This window comes from Egretta garzetta, unplaced genomic scaffold, assembly GCF_000687185.1.
Source record: "Egretta garzetta isolate BGI_Z169 unplaced genomic scaffold, ASM68718v1 scaffold117, whole genome shotgun sequence".
Lineage (NCBI taxonomy): Eukaryota > Metazoa > Chordata > Aves > Pelecaniformes > Ardeidae > Egretta > Egretta garzetta.
This window is the reverse complement of record NW_009260479.1, coordinates 4,061,445-4,085,748: the sequence shown is the minus strand read 5'-3', so window position 1 is coordinate 4,085,748 and position 24,304 is coordinate 4,061,445. Positions and strand designations below refer to the sequence as shown.

Sequence of the window (24,304 nt, the reverse complement as noted above, 5' to 3'; positions counted from 1 at the left end):
TCAGAATCTCAAAATAAAAATATACAATTCCAGGTTTTAATTAAGAAAATTTGTCTTACCCTTCCACGCTGAATTATTTTCGGTCGTTTTTGTGCTCTATTAATAAAAACTGGCTGTGGAGCTTTGGCATTGGGCCCAGATATTTGCATCTCAGGATAGATATTATCTAAATACCACTTAAATGACTTGCAGTTCAATCTTTTTCTCAATTCTACACGGTCGGTAATATTTCCATAGTTCCTCATCCTTAGCTCAGGTCTCAAAGCAAAATACTGCTCCTGTATTTAGAGAAACAGGTTGGGGACAAGAAGAGAAGAATTTCAGATTATTGATTTCTAACTTTTTCCCGTTTGCAGAACTCCCAAAGTTTCGTCTCATTTTGCTAGTGCTTTCAACCATTAAGTTTGAAACTGGCATTAGGAAATTCCAGTGTTTAAGATTACCACAGGAGGCACGATTTATCTTGCCTAACTCTGAGCTAATCTTTCTAGACTGCTTTTTTTGATGAAGACACTTCTCAGGCATGACCTTTTTCAGGTGCCAATTTGAGGAAGAAACAAATGAGCCCTACACTCCATTGGCAATAAAGGCATCCTAGAGTCATTAGGTCAGAAACAGATTTGTGTATAATCATCATCCTCATCTGGCCAAGGTTTCTTTAAATTAGTTTGATTGTCCAATTGGTTGTTTTCATTGTTGTGGGGTTCAAGTGTATTTTGTTTTCCATAATTTCCAGCCTTCCAACTTTACAAGTTACCAGGACAAAAAAAAAAAAAAAATCTGTATCAGAATAGACCTATATATCTTGTGAAGTTCAGTGGGACCATGCATTTATTCGCATGAAGAATCAGAACCATCACCTGGGCTTTCTGCTAAGCCCATTTTTTTCTGTTCATCTGCATCATCCCCAGAAAGGCTCCCGCAATGTTATTTTTTCATATTCTAATTTATGATTATACTCAGAATTGTACCTGATTAGGAAAGGATGGATTAAGATTCCAGCTCAGTCTTAACGTGCTGTTCAACTCTAATGCAGAGATGATGGGGACAAACAGGAACTCATGAATGTACAATGTGGCATGAACACTTACCAAAACTAGAAGAAAAATCCCCTTCTGGCATCTTTAATTCCAGCTAGACTTACAGAGCTCATAGAAAAGGCATTGTATTTGCACATTAACTAGTTTACTAGATATTATTTGGAAAACTGTTTTCAGGGCACTGAGCTACGGTATTTTGTTGGATTAATCTCTAGCAAACATCTGGAATTTACCATAACGTGGTTCTGACAGTTTTCAATTACCTACTGCTGCCTCCGATATTCGGATGACAGACAGCATCATCTCAAGACAAATTATACATCTGTCCTTATCAAGATCTTTGAGCATATGGATGTGCTTGATGTATCACTGCTATATTAATAGCAGAGGAAGGGGAAGCATTAAGTACATTGGACATTAGGACAACTCTGAGGAATTTGGGGATAGACTGAACATCACTATCAGAAATTGGTCTGCCTCAGAAAAGTACCTCTGTTATTCCAGTTGCCTCTTTCCCGGTTAAGGTTCAAATTTTAGTATCCTACCTTTTCTGCATAGTTTATTTCCATTGTATACATGAACTTACTACTTATACATTTTGCTTTTGCCAGTTACAAAATTTTTGCTATTTCCCTTCCATCACGCAATTTTATTTATTAGATATCAATATTTGCTCTTTGCCACAAAACAGGTCCTTGAAGTCTTATCTTTGTACTATTCATCATATAATCACTTCAGTAAATGATACTGGCCCTAAATATTTGCATTACACTTATAAAAACAAAAAAAATATTTCCAGGCTTGCCTTCCATACATAAGTCTGTCATAATGACAGTCTCTGGCAACTATCAGAGAATTAGATTAGAAACAGCTGGAAAAGTTCAGGACAAAGTCTGTGATAAGATACTGCTAGAATCAGCAGTTTAAGTCCTTGTTGGACAAAGCGGTATTAGCTGGAAATTATAACAAAGAATCAATTCCAAGCTTCAGAGAAAGCCATCATTAATCACAAAACAACTGTGCCCAGACACCAATAAAAGGGAAAGTGATAGATCAAATCTACTAATGCATTATGGAGATGGAGAATGGAGATAAAAATTAATGACCCCTAATAGGTTCCTCGATCTGACTGAACATCAAGATAAAGAATGGGGTTTCAAACATAAACATCTACAGAATATAGAGTAAATAAAATATGTCTTGTATAGAAATTGTAGGGACCACAGAAGCTGGCCACACAGCCAATCTATGGTCTCACAAGGCAAAAATGTCCTCAAGTATTACAGAGATCAGGGCTTCACAAAAACCTGATCTACATTTAAAACCATCAGTACCATGATCTGAAGACAAGGAAGGAATATGCTTGCCCTCGAATCAATAAGTCAATTCCAATCGATCTTCCAGGGCAAGACAGACTAAGAGTCAGACCGATAATTAAAACAGAAATCAACCAACCAACCAACAAAATCCTCTCTCATCAACACAGAAACTACCTGAAGGCATATAGCAGTAGTGCATGGCTGCCACATAATACTGATTTGGACACAAAACAATGCAGAGCTTATAAGAACTCATTTGTCATTTTTTACTTCATTAAAAAGGCATAAAACTGAATTTCCTGGAAGCAGCAGAAATAACAGGGAGTAGATTTGAGCACGCAAAAACCAAACAACAATCCTACAGAATTTAGGAATTCATATCAAAATTAACATTGGGAAATCAGACTACAGAAGTAACACCCCATTAGAGATGGTTAATAGACCCCACTGTGTTACAATGCTTTGACAAAGAAGCCAGTTAATAACATTATTTCGTGACCTAGAATTGACTCTTACCTTATACTCATCCATCCACACATGTGCCAGCCTCAGTGAGTTATGAGCCATCGTGTCCTGTCCCCCTGGTGAGCCATAGGGACGCCTTTTACGGAAAATGTGTCCCACCCTGGAGCAGGGGATGATCAGAAGTCTACCACCACACATCCAGATCTGTCCATACAAAACCAGAACACACCTCACTGTACGTATACTGACTCACTACCTCCTCCCCTTCTTCAAGGGATACTTGGGTAGGTCTATACAAGGTGATGCCATTAGGTGTCAGCAATGTTGTCCTACATGTCAAGCCTTCTGACAAATCAAATTCATAAACCTTCAGGTTAGAAAAGACTATTTTTGTCATATCATCATGCTTTCCACATAACGCATCATGGCTTTCACAAAACATATGCTCTAATGACCTATTAGCAAACACTGAAATACACGGCCTGGGGTTCAACGTGAAGATTAAGATCTCTAAATTGATTTGCCTACATGAGAATTACTTGTCCACACTTCCATGACAGATAATAAAGATTAGTCAGTATCATCAAAGGAACCTTTCACCCAAGTATAAGCACCTATTTCACACAGCTGCTTATTTCTGTTAAATATATGGGAACTCAGAAATACTGTTTGCATTCAGATACTACTTGCCTTAATCCAGCTCCATTGCACCCCAGATCTGGATTTTATTTACCCTCTATTTCCTTTTTTTTTTTTTTTTCCTTTTTAAACTTCAGCTTCCAGCAAGTTATCTTCATTGGCCCTTCTCACTTTAGCACTTTATAATCAAGTCACTTTTAAAATTTCTGGATAAGATAAAGAATAAAGTTCCTTACAACTCTCCCCCAGGGAGAGGGGGCTTCCTGACCTTATAAAGCTCTCTGAATATACTCCAGTTTTTCAAAGCCCTTTTAATTGAAACTGTGTTTTACACAGTAACAACAATTTCTTCACACGTCACGTACTTCTACTCAGATATCTAATAATTATGTTTTGTACTGAAAACCTGAAAGATTCTATTTATTCTTTACATACCCCTTTGAAGTCACTCAAATTTATGAAGGGCCAGTTCTTTTTTTTGAGCTCTAATCTTGATTTCTCCGATAACCCAATTTGACAGATTTCTCTAAAGTTTTGGGGGTTGTGGGTTGGGGGTTTGGATTTTTTTTTACGTTAATTTCACTTTTTAATCCCCTTTTCATATTTGTCATGACAGCATCCAATTTTCAGGCAGACTCTTGTCAAACCTGTCGATGAATCCACTTTACAAAAGTGAAGCAGTAAATATGACATCAAGCACAAAAAGTTGTTTTTCTTTCAGTGGAGTGACAGGGCAGGTGAGAAAAATATAGGAAGCCCAATGAAGTATCACTTTCAGATCTCCTGATTACGACTTTCTCATTTTCCCATCCAAGCTGACTCTTCTACAGGAGTCCTAATTTAGTTATAAAATATTTACAATTCCAGGCCCACAAAAAAGAGGCTGAAGTGTCTGAAAAGCCCCATACATGTCTAAGAAAATATAATAAACTTACTTATTATCAATATTGCTGTGAGCCATGCATCTTTTTAACCAACCTGTGAAATTCATTAGATATTGCTTATAAACTTATTTCAGAAATTTGCATGCTTATTCTTTTGTTTTGCTTCTCTATAGGTATTATGAAATGATCCACCAAACAAAAAAAAAAAAGCAACACACATTTAACTACAGAACTCAAAATTCTCTTTAATCTTCCCATTAAAACTTAACTTGAAGATTATTGTAAAGGCAGCTAGTGTGCACTGAAGGCATCCTTCCTGGGAATGAAAGTGCCAATTTCTGTGTGCAAATAGCTATTCCAGTGCTAAAGAAATTCTACACAGGGAAGAGAAGCAGCCAGACATTGAGGTTCATACACATGAAAGCTAGATTACCCGAAAGGAGATTTCCAGATTTTCTCCTCCCCAGATGTCCATGCCACTATCATATTGTCCAAGTTCATTGAAGTACTCACGATCCATGGCAAACAGGCCTCCAGCCATAGTAGGTGACCTAAGATAGAAAGTAGTTCATTTTCTTTTATATATATAAAAATGTAATTTTCAATTTTTCACTGAATCAGCTAGTCTCAAAGCTTAAATTTAGACCTACATAATACAATTTAAATCCTGCAGACACTAGACACACGTCAGATCACACTTCTAGTCTCAAAACATTTTCAAAAGCAGATCTGTAAGGGGTATTTGTGATCTTTCATTATTCCAATACCTGTAAACCTTATTTCTGTGTACAGTAAACTTGAACATGGATAGGACAGGGAACGAGGAACAAAGCGGTGCCTCTCTATTAAGAAAATTAAGTAAAAGCCTGTGCAAGTTTGGAGTCCATCAAGTTTTCTACAGTGAAACTTAGGAGCTGCCTTTAATTAGATCTGTCTTTACCAGAACCTATTTCCTCTACAGTTACAAATGTGTTCACTTGCCCACAATAAGGTCTTCTTCCCCCTCTTACGGGGCAAATTATACAGACTGCAGAAGGAGTAGAATCCAGAGTATATGTTACTTTTCCATATTAAATTAGATCAAGAAACAAGGTCCAAATTTAACTTATACAAGCCAGGAAGCTGCTAAAAGAAATGCTACTCTACCTCATAGCTAGAATTGAAATACCAGGAGCAGTGTTGTTTCATCATTGATGCAATGATCACTTTGTTGGCAAGTTATTTACAGTTGTTATATTTGCACAGATGTTCTCTTCGGGGTTTCCCAGTTTTTGACCTTGCCTGTGCATTACTAGAACAGTGCTCTATTTTGTAAAAATCTGTATCTATTTTGTAAAAATCTGTATATAACCCCTGTTGTACAGTCTCTAGACTGAATTGCTACTGTATCACAAAGTTATAAAATGTGGATGCCCTAGAAGAGTATAAAACAGAGTAACAACATTACATAAATACAATATGATAGTTGGAATATACAATAGGCTGTGAACAGGCTTTTCCCCATCCTTGTTAATGTAAACTTGCAATGAAAACAAGCCTAAGTCTGCATTTACTTGCCTGTTCTCACACAATTTTCTACAACAGTTTCTGTCACTTTAAAACCTGGCTTGAAAGGTTGCTCTCAATTTTTCCATCCCTGACATCAAAATATTTCATTATGAAGGTCTCTAAAATGTAAAATGTAAGACTTTCCATTTGATGGAAAGCCATTTTCAAAGCTTAAATAGCAATCTAGCTTCTTTTTTTCAAAGCAGGCAGAGACCTCTGAGTAGGAAAAGTCACTTTCATACTCAGAAAATGTAATCTTTTTAGATTATTAGACTCCCTTTTAAAGTTCTCTACCTTTCCATGGAGTTTTTCCTAAAAGTGAGTTGAAGGAATGCAACAACAGCATTGAACACAGCAAGAACTAACCTTCAGGCATGCCCCAGATTATCTGTAAGAGCAGTTCTTAACAGAATAAGGATTTTAAGAGAGCCTATGCTGGTTCCCAGTCTGCCCTTTCCCTTCTAGCTTCAGAAGCTGCCACAGTGACATCTGCCAAACAAGCCAGTCAAACTGTTAAGTAACTTAAGAAGGTTCCTGGCTTCTCAGAACAAATCTTGTGATGGGTAGATGTGGAAAGACTAACTACAGAGCTGTCAGACCACAGAAGAGAACCTTGTGCTGGAGCTGCTTGCGTCAGCCTGAAGTGCTCTTCATTTTACAGTCCAAGAAAAGAGAATGGAAGAGAGACGAGACTGCCCAATTTCTGATTCACTTTGCAAATCTTATAAAAATACCACATTCTCCACAAGGAGTCGATTTGTAAAAAAGGTAAAGTCTTCTACCTTACAAATCTGAATTCTGTACTGAGATGGATACCTGCAACTAGAAAAAAAGCACAAACAGCTTCATGCCATGACTCTGCCAGCACTGGCCCTTCTCATGAAGGGATTCACACTGGGACAGCTTCTATTCTCACGTCTGAACCATATGTGTCTGCTACTAAAAAAAGGCTTCTACTGACATCATTTTATAACAGTTACATGTCCAGTAGGAACCAGATATTGTCAGTTCTGTACAGGCAAGACAGCCATCAATGACTTAAAGATTAAGGAAGGTAACTTCCAAGTCCTAGTGCTAAAACTTTTTTTTCAGAATGACCCTCAAGCAATTCAGACCACAAAACCAATACTGACAGGCTTCCAATGGACAGTTTTAGGCATTTGCCACATCATGCAAAGACACAAGTAATATTTTAAAGATGGTTTTCACATCTATGCACGTTAATTTAGGAAGCTTTATGACAAAATAATTGCTTGTTTGCAGAAAAATAAGTGAAATCCAAAGCAAAAAAGTGTTGACATCGAAAATTACCATATGCTCTGATGTTCTCTCCCATCAGCTATGAAACCACCTTCCTATTACCACAAAAACATATTTTCCCAGTCTAGCAGTTCTTTAGCATTTCATCACAGAAATTATAGAGCCTACATTAGTGGGATATGCAGGTTCTTACTAGCACAAAGACAGTTATCAAAATCATTAAGCCAAACACATTGACAGACTGGAAACAAACATCAATGCATAGCTCAAAAGTGAAATTATTGGACAGATTTAATACAGTATAGTATAAGCTCCTTAAGATTTTTGGGTTTTGCAAAAGGTGCTGTTATACAAGCATTCTCTACAAGTGTGCTTTCTTGACCTAATAAAGACAAATATATCTAATATAGCCAACCAAAGTGATTCTATGATTCTATATCTAATTTGTGACTAAATGCAAGAAATTAAACTGAAATAGGTAATAGTAACCAAAACTATTTCTAAGTAAAATAAGTCAGATATTTGACAGATTAGGCATCTGCTTCTAAAACTGCACGCCCAGATACACTCCATAGTGCTCAAGACGTGCCTCTGATCATCCACATGTTACACAGACCTTCACACCATGTAGGAGGAACCTTACTTGATTGGAGCAGTGGCTCCCTCGGGTCCTTCCAGTTCTGACAAAGGAACAAGATCCCACTTAAAGTGCAGGCCCCAGTTAAACCCTCCACGCACAACTGGGGAAGAGCTGTAGGTAAGCGTGTCAGCACTGATTATGTCGATCACAGGGCACACCACAGTCCTGCGATCTTCACTGATGGGAGTCAGCAGCGGTTGCAACCACACTCAAAATAAAGATCCATGGTAAAGTGAAACACACAAACACACATGCAGTTTTATCAGCAGTAGAGCGTTAGCAGTATTCTCAGAGGGGAAACACCATCTGCACTCGGAAACATGGACAAACCAGAGGTTCCCCAGGGACTAGTTCAGTCACACAGGCAGAAGGTAGATCCTGGCTATTCACATCTAGCTATGAATTGCTCAAGTGGGCCATTATTTGCATTTCTTTGACAGGGTTTTATAGTCATCACATATTCTACCCAAATTCAGCAGAGCTACTGCACTTTAAATGAAGCATCATCAGACCAGCACTCTAAGAGTGAGGCAGTGCATTCATCCTAATGTCGAGCACCTCCCACACCCAAGTTAGACTACAGAGATAGCCAAAGATGACAGATACTGGGTTGGATGAACTATCCCCATGACAAAGCTGGTTTTGTCCACTGACTATAATCTCCCTGGGCTCGTTTCATATCACACTTTGGCATCCATCCAATTACTGCTGCAGCCAAGATCTGTGGATGTTAAACTAAGGTATTCTGAGGAATTAATGTGCATTCACCTAAGACACAGACCACAGCATTTCAATTCCTGAATATAAAGTAACATAGAGCATCTCCCCATTTCATTAGCTCTAGAGTGACTGTGGATTCATACCAGTTTAGGAGGAGAGTGAATGCCCTAAACGGGCATAGCCAAATCCACCAGTATTAGACCAAGCAACTCTTCAGTCCTATCAGTTTACATGGGGATTATCCACCATGGTCAGAGAGGACAATTTGATCCATAAGAGACCTTGAGATTCAGCTGGTCTAAAAAAATCATCTGAATTTTTATGACACAACATTATTCTAGTGTTACACAAATTTTATGTGGAAGAGACAGGAAAGAGCTTTAAAGAAAACAAGTTAGAAACATACAAATATAGAGAGTCACATGTTAACAGCAGACAGTATTTGACTGAAGAGGAAAAAACCCAGACTCCATCAGTTCAGAAAAGCAATAAAATGACTGAAAATTGCACTAACTCAAATGAATCCTAGCACAGCTTGGAAAGTGCAAGCACAATTTTCTCTCTGGATTATGCCATTACAATGCTAATGAGTAAACACCAATTAAGAGATTTTATCTGTCACTCAGAATTATTTGCGAAAGTGGCACATACTTTCTCAGACACCAAAGAATTTAACCAGGAAGCATATTATGGTAAAAGGCGCACAGTGTACATAAAGCACCAAACTAGTGTATTGCAGTTAACACTCACTGCAACAACAGAAAGGCTTGTACGAGAAATGTCACAATTAGATGGACAAATTAGAAACCATATTAGAGCGTACCTTAATAGGGAAGCAAATTGCCATTTTAGAGTGAAAGTTTTCACATGAAATATGCAGAAAATCTTCTGCAAACACCATATCCAGCACAGAGGGAGATGTTCCTGAGACAATATTCTTTCAGGGCAGGAACACAGAAAATTCTACATTGCCTCACTAAATTTTGTCAAATACTGGTTTTGTTTTACTATTTCACTGATGCACTCTAAATGATGAGCTCTTTTTGAAAACAAACTTACATAGGAAGGAAAAAAAAAAAAAAAAGAAATTAATGGTTCAGACAAAGCTTAAGAAACACTTAAATTTGTCTCCAGATTTGCCAAGTCACTGTTTGGGTGACTTGAAAAAAAAAGATCTCTCCCCTCTTACACAGCAAAAAAATTTCTGAAGTTAATTACAAACTATAAAAACAGTGAATTTATTACTTCTACTCTCTATTTACACATAAGCAAGTGCCAAGTCCTCCTTGATTCCTTCTCATTGAGTAATAGAAAAACCTTGGGTGATGACTAATTCAGTAAAGCAATAAGGAAATACTGGAGAAAGCTTCATATAGATCATGGTCAACAGCATGGTATATACATTTAAATACACAGGTAATGTCAGTTAAGGTCTCCAGTCGTCATCATACAGGTATCACTGAAGACACTTTGTGTAGCTGTTGCAACATAGATTAATATAACAGCCAAAGATCAATGCAATTAACTCATTCCAAAGTCACTGATATTCCGAAACAATTGCTAAAATGTCTTTCACCTAAGATACCACTATCCCAAATCTTTCTTTCCCTGTGCTAAGTCGTGTAGCTTAGAACACTTTCACCTAAGATACCACTATCCCAAATCTTTCCCTGTGCTAAGTCATGTCACATGATATGCAGAGCCCCCAGAGTGGGCTAAAGCAATCACAGGTCAAACATTCAATATCTGCAAGAGCAGCACTACAGAAAGAGAAGTCACTCAATTAACATACGGTCCAAGTATGAAAGGAAAAGAGAAAGAAGAAAGTATACCTGTGGCATGAGAGGCTCCAATCATCCTTCCTCGAATCAAGCCTTCCCGCTTTTCATTTCTTACCAATTTTGTGGTTTTTGGAAGCTGAGTTTTAACATATTCACCCAAGTCTTTCTTCAAGTCAGCTGAGAAAAGGAAACAAGTTCAACAACAGGATGGAAATTGTGAAGGCTTTGTTTAAAGTCCCAAGGTGTTCAACTCAAAAAGGGCCAGAAACTTGAACAAAAGCTACCCCAATACAGCACCAAATGAAGAGTGCCAAAAGGACAGTCAGCCATTCCACAGCCTACACCTGCCCTCCAATTCCCGTAGCCTTTTTTTGTTGTTTTATTCTCACATTTTCCTATTAACTGCTTCACTTTTTCCTGCTGCATTGTGGAAACTCACATGGACAAAGCAGTTACATACCCTGCATTGAAAAGGGCAATGGACTATAGGACCGAACCTTCGACAGCACACATTCTCGCGGACTAGTACTTCCTTATATTTTCCCAACTAACTTTTTATGTGCTGCCACTGTCTCAGGTTTTACAGACTGGATTGTTACAGTTTTGTCCTATTTGCAAAGCCTTTAGCATGATATGATTCAAGTTAACTGGAACTACTAGACTACGCTAAAAAGAATTACTGTTGGGGGGGAAAAAAAAAAGGCACTGTACAACAAAATAGCATTTCCAAATTCTTCTCATGGTGACTGTCGTTTGCAGCAGCAGTAGTGAAAGCCCTTTCACACAGGCAAGTGATTTAAATTACTGTGTTCCATACACTAAAACAAACGCCCTTTTAAAAAGAAGCACGAAGACCCTTTCATTATCTGTACCTGCTTAGCTGATACAATAGTAGATACAAAGAATTACAGCTCACTCATAGGTGGTTGCTTTTCTAAAATGCAAAAAGATCAAAGACACTGCTGGCAAGCAAGTACTTTCGAAGGAGAGCAAGGTTCACTGAAGTCTATAGGCACTACTGTAACTTAACTAACATCAATGGCAATTTTAAGAGTAATAATAATTTTTTCACCAGAGGACAGTGGTTTCTAACATCAAAGCAGGACCTCTGAAGAGAAGATGGACCCATGAAGACTGAAGTAATGGAAAAATGTAAGTTAATAAGCTTATGGAGAAATAAAGAGGAATATAAAATGAGGAAGAAAAACAAAAGCCAGCTGAGACTTCAGAGAGAACCTTGGTATAAAGAGGCAGACAGGCTTTCAACAGAGGATATGCTGGAATAAATATTATTATTCCAATGAATGTCGGTTCAAACATTAAAGTTGTTTTTAACAAAATTAAACGCCAAAGGAATATATGTGGAAGCCAGAGCTGTAACCTTCAGGGAGTACAAGAACTTTCAGGCAGGAAGACTGAAAAGGAGATTCCCGGGAGCAACTCCAAACACTAAGATCTCAGCCTTTGCACTGCGAGGCAGCATCATGTAACAAGAATGAGAAGGCACCACAGAGCAAACATGATGCTAGAGAATATTCTAGGGCAGAGCAAAGAAAAGTCTCTGGAGAGATGCAGACAGGATTCATCTGGGTCACAGAAATTCTCTCCCCGGTCTTGAATGTGACATCATATGCCAGAGACAATAGGAAAGGGGGGTTTTGCATAAAATCTCCTAGGAAGTTGATGAAATAAAGTCATCTCTAGGATGGTACCCAAATCTCTCATACCCAAATAAGCAGGACAGAAGGATTTGCAAATCTGAAATAAACTAGTGCTTGAATCATTCTTCACCTGATGTATCATAGCAAGGGAAAGACAGTCTAGAACTGTGGAAAACAAAGGGCTAGCAGAAAAGGTCAGTTATCAAACTCAGCACTTAGGGCAGATAAGGCTGCATGAAAGGACATACAATACAGCAGGAAACAGTTTTGCATGTGAGAACTTCTGAAAACAGAGTTAAAAAAAAAAAAGAGGTCATGTCCATAATGGTAGCTAAACTGGGACCACAACACGGGCTTGAGCAGCAGCATGTAAGAGCCAGTAGTACCTAATGGCTAGCATGCTCTCAGAATACAGTTTTGACCCAGACAAACTAGCATTCTGCTGGAAACTATGCCCAGCCATTGCCTCGGACTGAACATATCATGGACCATATCAGACACCTTTTGGGGTTTTCATTGTTGATGGGTTTGCCCATCATTGATGGGCGTGTCAGCTTCATGTCCACTGGGAAGACGGATTTCTTCTGACATAACCCAAAAAATTGTTTCAATACAGCCTGCCTAGAGAAATTTTGCTCCAAGGAGAGAATTGCTCCCTTTTAGGCAGTAGACAGTCTCCAAAAATTACTTTATCCATTATCTTGCTCCATATCTATATTATGAAGGCTCCTGCAAACAAGAGAAATCTAGGATGGGAGTCAGGGGTGTTATTATTTCAAAGTATTGAGTTGCAGGCAATTTGCTATTTTTCTGTTCTTCAATCTCTTTTCCTGTGTAGAAGAACGCCTCCAGTAACAGCCTTCAACACATCCTGTAGGCTGCTTTGTAACAGGTAAAGCCTAAATCAGGGAGAAAGAGGTTGTAGTATGAAAAGAAAACCTGCCTTGCAGCAAAGGGAAAGCAAAATATAACAGCGGGCTCAGCTGAGCCATGGAAATGCCTGCTTAGCTAGTAAGACTGTTGATGGTTCAGTGTAAGCAGCTTTTTGAGGCAAAACTAGATGCAAAGACCCAAGCTTTGCACAATAGCACTTACATGCAGCAGAGCTCCTATATCTAAAACAGAAGAAACAGGCAGAATTTCATCTAAGATACCATTTCAGTAAGTATGTAATGTAGAGAATATGAATTTAAAAAAAAAAAAAAATCAGAGGCGTAGAGATTAAGCAATTTGCCCAAGCTGACATGAGATCCATGGCACAGCCAAAGTCTTTGTTCCTCAGTCACTAAACCAGCTTTGCTTTTCTTCAGCTGTAAAATTCCATCCATTAAAATTAAGCCGCAGTGCAAACATCAGTAGGACCATCACCACAGAGAGCAGTAATTCTGTGTATAAACAATATATCCTTCCATCTTTGGCCTCAAACAATGTTCATTTGAAGTCAGAAAGGCAAATGTATCTACTTGAATGTTTTGAACCCAATTTGGCCTTTGAATTAGCAAAAGACCAGAAGAGGGACAATATTACTGCCTAAACATGGGCATTAATCAACCAAATGCATTACCATATTCAAAAGACTGAGTTTTGAAGTAAGCTTAGTTCTAAATACGAAGGTTACAAAACTTTAAAACAACTAACTGCACAAGAGACTTTGCAGCAAAGAGGGCGCATTGCTTCCCAAACACAAACCAAGCTTTTAAATATTACACATTCTTATCAGCAAGGGACAGCGTTTGATCTTTGTTCTTTCCTGTATCTTAACATTTGGTCTGACCTCTGAGAAATAAACTAGCTGCATAAGAGGAGAATTTCATTCTACATCATACATCTCTAATCAGTCTCCCAGAGCAAGTGAGACCTTAACCCAGAAACCAAATTATGAGACCGAGGGAGCTAATTATAAGTACAAAAAAAAAAAAAAAAAAAAAAAAAAAAAAAAAAAAAAAAAAAAAAAAAAAAAATTTAAAAATCATTTTAAAAATGCAAAAAGTTGTGGACTTGTACAGAGGCAAGCAGGGAACTTTCATGGTCCTGCTTCACTAAAACACTCCTTAACAGGCATTTTGCTTTTGAAATGCCAAAACGCTCAAATTGTGTGTCTGACTTTGCCTTGTCCATCATTCGCAAGAAAAATGCCCAAGCATCAATCTTTCAACATCAGTAAGCAATTCTGCAAGTTTTACCCCTCTAGGGTGCCTCCCAGACTGAGGGGGAAGATGCTGCTCCAAGAGCCAGGGACAGCTACTCCCAGGGTGGCCACAAGAGGCTGTGCGAGAGCCACGCAGAGCCCTGCCAGCAAAGGCTGAGCTTAGATCCCAGCACACCACCAGTCTGAACTGCTGAGCAAGTACAAAAAAAACCCAAAAAAACCCTGACACACTGTTTCCACAGTGCCACATCAACTTATTTGCAAGGCTGCAGCTGAAACTACGTGCATTCAACTCCTTTCAGATGCATTCACATTTAGCATTGGCCCACAAAGTTTACGGAAGGATCAGTGTAATCTGCTGTGAGCACCAGAGCAGTCCCAGCAAGGTACTGTCAAAAAAAGGCTAAACTATAACCAACTGCTTAATCACACCCTCCACAAATATACACTCCTCATTATTAGCTTTAAAATCTGGTTTTGAATATTCAAGTCTGTATGATACAAAGCTCATCACTAAAATGGCACCGGTGTCGAAGTGGATGTCGTCTTTGGTTTCTCAGAACATCATGTGTACTGGCTGGCACTTTTTGGAGATGGACTGCAGCACAAATTGGCTTTGCATTATGACTTTCACATTTTTATTTTGACCAGTCAAAAAAGCACAGGAAGAGACAGGAAGGTCAAGAAGTGTAAGCACTAACCAAAATATTACTGAAAGGTTCTCTCACCCAATTCACTGTTGTCATCCACCAAAATAATTTCATGAAGAAGGTGTGCAGGAGTGCGATCCAGGACACTGTGTACTGTGCGAAGCAGGGCAGAAAGCGCTTCATTGTAGAAACAGATAACAACACTAGCAGACGGCAGATCAGAAGGGTAGGACTTCTCTCTACATCTGCAAACAGAAATACAGTAGTTACAACTTTATTTTCAGTGGGATTTCCATAGGGCTAGGTCACTGGTGAAACTTCATAAATAACAAGCAAACATGAAATGTGTAGGAAGAACCCCTAACTTGAACATAAAGAGCCCAGGCGTATAACACCTATAGCAGGGCTCAGCACAGTAAGTTACTCTCCACATAATACAGACTTGTAATTGACATTGCTACTTCTTACAAAACAGAGGATATGATGGATTGGGGTGGGAGTGAGAATCACAGATCCTCAAGACATAAACAAGAGAAACTACTAAGGGCCTGCTTCAGCTGTCAAAACACCTTCTAGTACCCTCGGGTAGCTCAGACATATACAAAATGGCAAATATGACACGAGGCCTACAAAAAACCCAAAAGTTTATTGGCCAGCTGCTGGAGACTAGGTTGGAGAGCCCAGAATACTTCCAATGGTGCTAAATACCTATTTAGACAAGCAAGGTTGGGATTCAGCCTGCAGATTAAGACACTTAAGTCTAGTCACTGCTGTCAGTGGAGTACAGATAGCGTTCAGCTCGCCCGAAGGCTGACAAGTGCATTTTGTCAGCTGAAGAGCTCTGCATGCTCCATTAACTGCATTGACTGGATCTCTGCTAATTATAATAAAAGCAGAGACAACTGAATAAGATGCAGCTATCTAAATTTAAGCAACTTAATCTGCAAGCTGAACCCCACGCAAAGCAGATCATTCTTTCTTTCTCCTCATTTTTAAATTTTATCCATATCTCTAATAGGGCACAGTATCACAGATTAATGCCATTTGAAGATGTCAGTCATGAGGAAATCCAACAAAAATAAGAAACTATAAATGAAAACCCAGATATATACAAGAAAATACTTCACTGACTTGGAATGAACTTAGCTCTTGGAAGAGACATTTCAGCAAGTACGATTCATTACATTTACCCACACCAGAGAAGCCACTAGAAAAACAGATGCAGGTTTATTTATTTTTCAACTCAATGTTGGGTATTTTTGTTGTTGTTACAGTGGTGGTTTTCCCTCCCCCACATGCATCTGACAGATTGTAGAAAAAAATCTGCTTTTAACAGAAAGTATTCAGAGCAGTGCAACCCAGATACCAAGCAAGGACTTATAACTGAGAACAGAGTGTCTTTGTCATCAGTCACTCTTCTATCTTATACTCCATAAACTTACAACAAATGTGAAATAGTACGTAAGGTGAAAGTCTCTTTTTAACTTGGGCACTAGAACATTTAATATCCATCTTTCAAAGGTACCAAACAGAATTATAGCATCTCTTCTGGTAGTTTCATTACTGAGTATCTCAAAATGAAGCTTCAAAAAATAAAAACATTGTACCATGCTTTAAGTAACTAAGTACACAGCTAGCAAGGTGAAAGAGACACAGGATATGTAATCTTAGCATTGCTGGAAAGAAAGTTTGATTCTTAGGTCTTTTCCACACTGACTTTTATTTAAAATGTTATTTTCTGAATCTTGTTTCTATCAAAATAGCTGTCTGCCAACCCTACTACTCACAAAAGTTAATATGATAAAAGGCTGAATAAGCATATATTCAACCTGGTTCTTCATTAAGCATTCCTGAAGTGAGGAGAAAACTTTGCTTTCAGGGAGTAGCAGTCTTTCTTTTTTCCTGGAGCCTACTTTCTGTGGGGCTTTACCTATCACATACTTTTTCCAGCTGGCAAAAGATTAGATCTCCAGAAACAATATTCATTCAAAAAAAGACAGAAGAGACCAGAGAAGAAAAATCCTAACCTCAAGCACTCCTGTTTAAATAGCTGAAAGTCTGCCTTCAGCAACACAGGAGGCTGAAAGAATATCTAACAGAAATGTAACACCAAAAATGTTAAATACTGTATCAGGTATAAGTCCCTGAGCACATGCAATTATAGCACGGTCTCTCCAAAAATTAGTACATACTTTGCATCTCTTGTATCAGGCACCTCCCTGTGGTATCCCAGCCGATTACTGATAAGCATATTGAAAGCATGCTTCTGATAGCCCAAGTCTCTCACTTCCTGATCTTCTTCATTAAAAATCATTCCTGTGAAAAAAACAAATGAACAAAAAAAATCAAACCACATGCCAAGATTAGTTATCAGGCTCAAAAATATCCTTTGGAAACCATCAAGGATTGAAACATAGTCTTTAACCTCCCCTAAAACCCATTTTGTTCTTCAAAAATCCCTCTAGTTTTGCAAAGTGTATTTTTGTGCAACTATTACGAAATCATTCTGCAAAGACTGATGGCTCCAGTGTGTTTATTGCCCTACCAGACATACTCCCTTCACTTAAATGGCCTCTAATTCTTAGCACCACCTAAAAACCAACATCAAACAAGAAACAGAGGATAGACTTTGGCACACACTGCATCAGCACCTATCCATACAGATGAAGGGTCCGTGATGGGATTTTTGAGAGAAAATACATTTACAATGGTACAAAACCCCTTACAATAGCAGCTCCAATTTCATGCAGTTTTTTCAAGTCTGTAGTAACATAAAAATAGCTACGAAAAACTGTAAACTTCTTGCTTATATCACCTGGGACTTTGAACAGCAAGTAAAACAGCAACAGAGCTAGAAGGTTTTCTACTGATTATTTTAGCAGAAGCATCAACTGTTGCTAAGCATGGCAGAGGCAACAACTGCTGGTATAAATTAAGTACACTGCTAGAGGCCAAGGCTGAAATCCTCAATGCCATCCTGCCTGCCTTGACTCAGTGCCATGGGCTTCTCTCTCACTGAGCCATACACTCACCAGTGTGAATAGAAACAAAATATTATGGTGCTTCACTCAACCCTTCTACTGCAAAAAAGGAGGGAGAGGAGGGAGCTAGCCACATCTGCAACATTCCAGGTAGCAGAGCAAGGACTTTATCGTCTGTTCAGCTGGCTGCACAGAATGAGATGCATATGTCCTCCCCAGCTATTAGCAAGCTACAGAGGCAATTTCACTGAAATTTCAGTACAAAAAGGGAGCAAGGATCATGTAATTTATCTCCTTCCACCCTGCCCATCATCTCCATATGGTTCAAAATCTGCAGAAAATAATTAACAAGGGGGTTTATCATTCACATGCTACCATACATCCAGGGTAATATGTTTCATAGAATCATAGACTAATTTAGGCTGGGAGGGACATCTGATCTAATACCCTACACAAAGCAGATTGCTCAGAACTTGTCCAGTTAAGTTTTGAAAGCCTCCAGTACTCCAAGGATAGAGATTCTACAACCTCTTCATGTCCCTGTTCAGAGTATTTGATCACCATCACACTGAGAATATTTTTCCTCTTATCTAACAGAAATCTCTTCCTTGCTTTAATTTCTTATCATAATCCCGTGCACTGCTGGAAAGAGTCTGGCTCCACCTCCCATACAGCCTCCCATTAAGTTGCTGTTGATAGCAATAAAATATCACCCCTTAGCCTTCCCTCTAAGGCAGAATAAACCGAATCCTCTCAGCCTCTCTTCATACCTCATGTTCTCTAGTTTTCAACAGCTATGCAAAAGCCAGCTGAGTACAGAGAAAATGAGATGGGTTAAAAAACAGAATAGAAGAAAAGGTCATTTAAAAAGTTTTGAAGCTTTCCTCCTTTTCAAACAAGTAGTCCTAGCTGGCCTTCAGAGCACAGCTCTGCCACGACCAGTTGTGTTTCAGCAACAAAGACTGCCTATAGGTTTAAGATGACCTTCTAGAGGGAATTCTGTGCACCCACATTCCCACCACTTATATTTCCCACCCTGTCACCTTTAGTCTTGAGTACAGTGCAGCTGCATTGCCATTGCTATCAAACACCTCAAGAGCAGATGCCTTGACATTTGTGCAGGACCAAGTGGGAAGTGCTGGGTAGTGATATCTGGAAAAGACGTGGGCTATGCCCTTATAGTGTGTCATGTGGCAACTGATGCTATCATGCTCACGGATGAGCACTCCCACTGTAGATAAGTTGCATCATTGGCACAGGAATGAGGTCTGTTCACAGTGGCAGTGCCACTCTTCCAGCACCAGCAGTCTAAAGTGGTAAATCAGTCCTCCTTTGAGCCACATGCATGTCCAAAGTAAGGTTTCCAGCTTGTCAGTTCAGTCATTCATTCTTGGATACTCAGCGTCACAGTAACACTGTGCCACTGGGTCAACTTAAAACATTTTCTTTACACAAAGCATGAGCTTAAGAAACACATACCAAATGTTTCCTTCTACAATCTGTCCATAACCAACCACTAGCTACTTTTTTCTGATCTTCTGAATATAGACAAGAAGGAATGCTAATATTTTTAAAACATTCTCATGAAGAACAATATCCAAAATGCATGAAAACGCCTGAAAGATTTCAGTCTAAACAGCAGATAAAGCCCTTGGAAAGTAAGGGCCTTGCAATTGAAACATCAGTTTAGGCTTTACTTCAACAGTGTTACGTAGCTCTCCCAGATTAAAAAAAAAAAAAAAAAAAAAAAAAAAAAGAGAGAGATATTTGGGTTTGGCTATCATACGCCAAAGTTATTTTCTTTTTTTTGCTTTGTGTGTTTACCACTGCCCTATCCTAGACAGACATGAAGCCCTTTCCTGCAGCACCTGATCTAACCGTAACAGAGCGCCAGCTGTCTCCTGATGATTCATGTAGAATTTATCCTGGCACTAGAATTCCCCTTGGCTTTCACCAACCAAACCAGTCACTTGGTTTGAAGATCAAGGGACTTCTCAGTTAAAAAGGTCCGATTTCTTTCCTGGCCAGTACTGAATAGTTGGAAAGAAATGGCCATCTCTGGACTGGCCTTCAGCTCACTTGGCTCTAGTGCTTTTTGCAGTGAACGGATAAACATTTGTAATGCCACAGGGCAACGTGAATTGGCATTTTTCCCACATATTCACATAGGTCTAATGACCAGCTCTGAAACTGAAGTTTGGTAAAGCTATATAAACTCTTGAAGCTGGTGATCCAGAATTCATCCAAAGTAATGACAGAGGACTTCAATTAGATATGAGTATTAAACTCCTGGTTATGAAGGGTACTATGCCATAATTCCCAAAGCAGCAGACACTAATACCACAATACCCAACATCTGCCTCCAGATTTAAAGCAAATTTGCAGGCCAGTATGCAGCATGTCTCAGTTTGCACATCTGAACACAACAGCGAACACTAAGCTGTAAGCAGTTAAATATACAAAGCACTTTAGTTTGGAAGACAAACCCAAATCATCTCATTGATGAAATATGCTCCAACGAAACACACAGATCTCTGTTGGTGCAAAGTAAGCAGGACTTGGCCCTAACCACTGTCATCTCAATAAATCTTCCATTGTAATTTGTCACACACACACACATTTTTTGTAGATGATTTCATACTCCAAGGATATTCTCCAAACCAATGGGTCCTCTTCACTGTGTATTGCTATCAAGCTACTTTTAATTGCTGCATATGAGTAGAGTTTCTCTGTGGCTAATAAAAGTTCATGTATGTGAGCCCAGTCAACACACGAGTAAGATGTGAAACTAGCATATAGTGAACTTTCCAAGACCAAGAACTACACCAAGGGTAGACACCTTGCTGTAATCCAGTCCTCCTCATTAGCACATACAGCACAGTAAATGCTAGGAACAATATATTTTGCATTAAACACAACAGAATAAATGTCAAGTAATTCCTCATGAAGACAGCCACTAGTACCACCTGCGTTTTAACAAACAAAACTAATTCATTATACAATTTTCCCTGTGATCCTTTAAAAAACAAACCAACCAACCTTAATATCTCATTTCTTCTACTGTTTTAATAGTTTTGTCACCAGCACTGAAAACCACTTACCCATTTCAGGGGAGAATTCTACCTCCCCCTTAACTGGGTCCTGGACATGATTTCCAAGAGGATTTCCTATCTTACTCTCTTTCTGTTGCAGTTCAGGTATATGAACAGGCCCCCGTGTAAAACGGGGGTAGAATTTTTTTGGAAGTGGCCTCTGAGGTTCCAGCCCCTTGACGGGCACATTCTTGAAGGATTGGTTCTCTTCACTGAAGTTAAAATAAATGAAGAGCAGAAGCGTCCAGGTCACGGATGTGAAAAGGCACCCATAGCAGAAATAGCGAAGTGTGACACTTCCCATTGTAGACCTAGCATTGCTGAGGATCCATTCTCAATTACCTGAAAGAGAGTGAAAACACACTTTTTGAGCACGCTGCCTGTTACCTCATCAGGTCGACACATTGAAAAATGCATTCTATAGGTTGCTCTTCCACTACATGATTTTTGGAACTGGAACTTTAAGCACAGACTTTAAGAATGAAATTACTTTTCACTTTCCCATTCAAAAAATAAACATGACCAGTTTGCACATACTGTGTAGATACTACTGCTTTAAAATATGAAGCAAACAATCACTGAGCCCAGTCACACATCGTAATTAGCAGTAAAAATTATTTTTTTCCTCATAATACTTATATAAGTATCTCTCTTCCACAATAGTACATTCCTTGTATGCCTGCCTTCATTTAAACTTATCACTATTTAACTAAATATAGTTCACACAAGGAATTGATTCTTTACAGAATCACAGAATGGTTGCGGTTGGAAGGGACCTCTGGAGGTCACCTCATCCAACCCCCTTGCTCAGGCAGGGTCACTTTGAGCCACTTGCCCAAGAGTTTGTCCAGACATGCCCATTTTTATAGTTCAGTTCCTATCCTAAAGCAAGGAGTGAGAGAACACAGACTCAAAAAACTACATAGTTCAGTCCTTCTTGCCCCAAACTGAAGAACAGCCATCATGAGATCCCAGAAATTCCAGAAATCATGGGGTGCAATTTAACAAGACATAGCACCAAGATTGTCGCATTTACAGATACTCTGCTCTGCAGAAAAGAGGGAAACAGATATGGGATAAGGAAAGAGCAAAAAGCTCCAAGGTAATAAATTTACTGGGTTCCTGCAGGCCTCTGCAGACTCCAGAAGAGCTTCCATACTCCCTGGAGGAGATGCCCACCGAGAGCTGGAAGGAAGCAACGCTGCCCAGAGTTTTACTTTAGGCACCCATCCACTAACACAATTTCCCCGAGCTATACTGAAAATTACTATCATAAACAAATCCCTGAAGTGAAGCATATGAAGCCAGTGATAACATTTTATTTATGGCCCAGGAGAATCAGGCAAACTTTCTGGAGTTTTTAAAATCTATTAAAGGCTTCAAAAAAAACCCCCCAAAACCTATACAGCTCAGTTCCCACACACGAGAAAAACACTAATTCAAAGAAATAGATTTCTCTCATAATTATCTAACCACAACAAATTCTTTGCACAGTAACAAGAAGTTGGGAAACCATTTAATCACCTTTTAATTAGCAAAACATTTGTTTTAAGAAAATCAAGTATTGGGATAGGAGTCAAGGGTTTATGCTGATGTATTTTTCAGAGTTCTCATAAAGTCAGAAACTACCCGAAGTCTTCAGGTCATCCTGGTAAAGCACAAACCACAGCAACATTTATGAGTACAGATTATTCCCTTCTCAATATGGAAAACTACTAAACAGAGGTAGAAGGTGTTCATGATCCCAAAGAAACCTATAAAGATCCCACTTGTTTTGGCAATGTAATTCTGAGTCCTAAGTGACTTGCATCCAAAAAGACTACATGGCAAACTTCAAGCTCACATTTCCCAGACTGCAGCAGGTCATTGTCTCCTTTCCAAAAATAAAATACCCACAAAGTAAAATAAAGCAAAAAAACCCAAGCCTCCTTAAAAATAATTTACCCATTATTCTTACCATGTCAAACTCCCCTCGCTTCTGCAAGGCAACACTCTACGCAGCAGCTAAGCCCAAGGAGCTTAAAAAGGTCTTAAACGGGGTTTAAATCTCATGACCCTGTGCATACAGCTGAATTGTATGCTCTGCGGAACAGGCTCTTTCTCTAACACTGTCACACAGAAATCTTGCCACTTAACTGTAGGGCCATGAAATTAGTCAGGCAACAAATGCTCCAGGGGCACAAGTGATTAAAACCCCCCTCATTCTAGCTAGCAGAATGGGTTTGCCAGTTGGAGAAACACAGACCCCCAATCCCCAATGCCTGTGCAAACAGTGGTCAATGATCATAGCAAGGCAAATCTAGGCTCAGAAAAAGCATGCAAGGAGGCAAAGGAACAAGATTAGATAAACAGTTATATCTCTAATTATTATAATTCTTCTTGCCAGACAGTCTGCAGACAATTAATACTTATCCATAAAAGTAGATCTGGGTGCTTGCCAGGTTTTGGGTTTTTTTGCACAGCCACAAGGATGTCATCTGCTGTAAGACTTGTCCAAGCCTAATATACTGCTCCTCAAAACCTTCTAGAGTTGTTTTTCCATTTGCTATGGCAACAGAGACGCACAATCCTAACATCACGGCACATGCACTTACATTGTGGAACGGAATTGTTCTAATAAGATAAAAATTACTATAACAGAGAAGGAACTTTTTCATTTCAGAGCTGTAGCTTGCACAGGAAAACCAAAGATAACCCTTGCTATCTCAGGTAACAGTAGGAAGACAGGCACACAGCACAGAATTCATCACGGACTACATGTTTCCCCAGCTTCTTGCATCTCTTACAGCTCAGAGCTCCACCTTGCCGCTGTGGCACTTCTAGCCACCCCAAAAAGTTAAAGTTTTGCTGTGGCTGCCATCAGGCATACTCGGATTAAAGAGGAAGGGATAAATTAGTGAAAGAGTAAAAAGATTGCTGTACATCCCTTCCATCTCCCAAAAGCCCTCTGACCAGGCTGAAAGCACACACTTGGTTACCCTTGAAAAGGCAACAAATGCAAACCTGAGCATGATATTATTTCCACATGCTCCTTGCTAGAGCAGAACTGTTTCACCTTCTTTTCCCCTCCTTCACTGTTTTGCAGTTTTGTAGAAGGATACAAAGGTTGAAATCCTGCATTTAAATCAAATGACAGAAGCTTCACAATGCAGAAAACTAGGCCCTTTCAGTAGCTTGCTATTCAACCACGACACTTGGTAATACATTTGGCAGGAAAATACTGACTCACTATTTTCTTTAAGCACCAAATGTTTTGTTAGACACTTACTTTTTGTGCTTGGTTCGGACTGGGGTAGAGTTAATTCTCTTCACAGTAGCTAGTATGGGGCTATGTTTTGGATTTGTGCTGAAAACAGTGTTGATAACCTAGGGATGGTTTTGTTACTGCTGGGCAGGGCTGACACAGAGCCAAGGCCTTTTCTGCCTCTCACCCCACCCCACCAGCGGGGAGGCTAGGGGGGGCACCAGGCGATCG

The 24,304-nt window shown here is 39.2% G+C and overlaps 1 protein-coding gene across 3 annotated transcripts in view; it reads right to left on the bottom strand.

Annotated features, from left to right (window-relative positions):
* The window catches only part of GALNT11 (polypeptide N-acetylgalactosaminyltransferase 11), a 46,090-nt gene that overhangs the window by 15,443 nt on the left and 6,343 nt on the right, over positions 1-24,304 (bottom strand). The window contains exons 2-11 of one of the 3 annotated variants that reach the window (XM_009644080.2): positions 20,839-21,171; positions 16,949-17,072; positions 14,835-15,001; positions 10,348-10,473; positions 10,150-10,157; positions 10,004-10,040; positions 7,799-8,003; positions 4,781-4,898; positions 2,876-3,028; positions 60-278 (exon numbers count right to left, since the gene is read on the bottom strand). In XM_009644080.2, the coding sequence (XP_009642375.1) occupies positions 60-278; positions 2,876-3,028; positions 4,781-4,898; positions 7,799-8,003; positions 10,004-10,040; positions 10,150-10,157; positions 10,348-10,473; positions 14,835-15,001; positions 16,949-17,072; positions 20,839-21,133 (1,452 nt within the window). In that variant the 5' untranslated portion in view covers positions 21,134-21,171. The other 2 variants (XM_035899653.1, XM_035899654.1) reach the window with 2 other exon arrangements.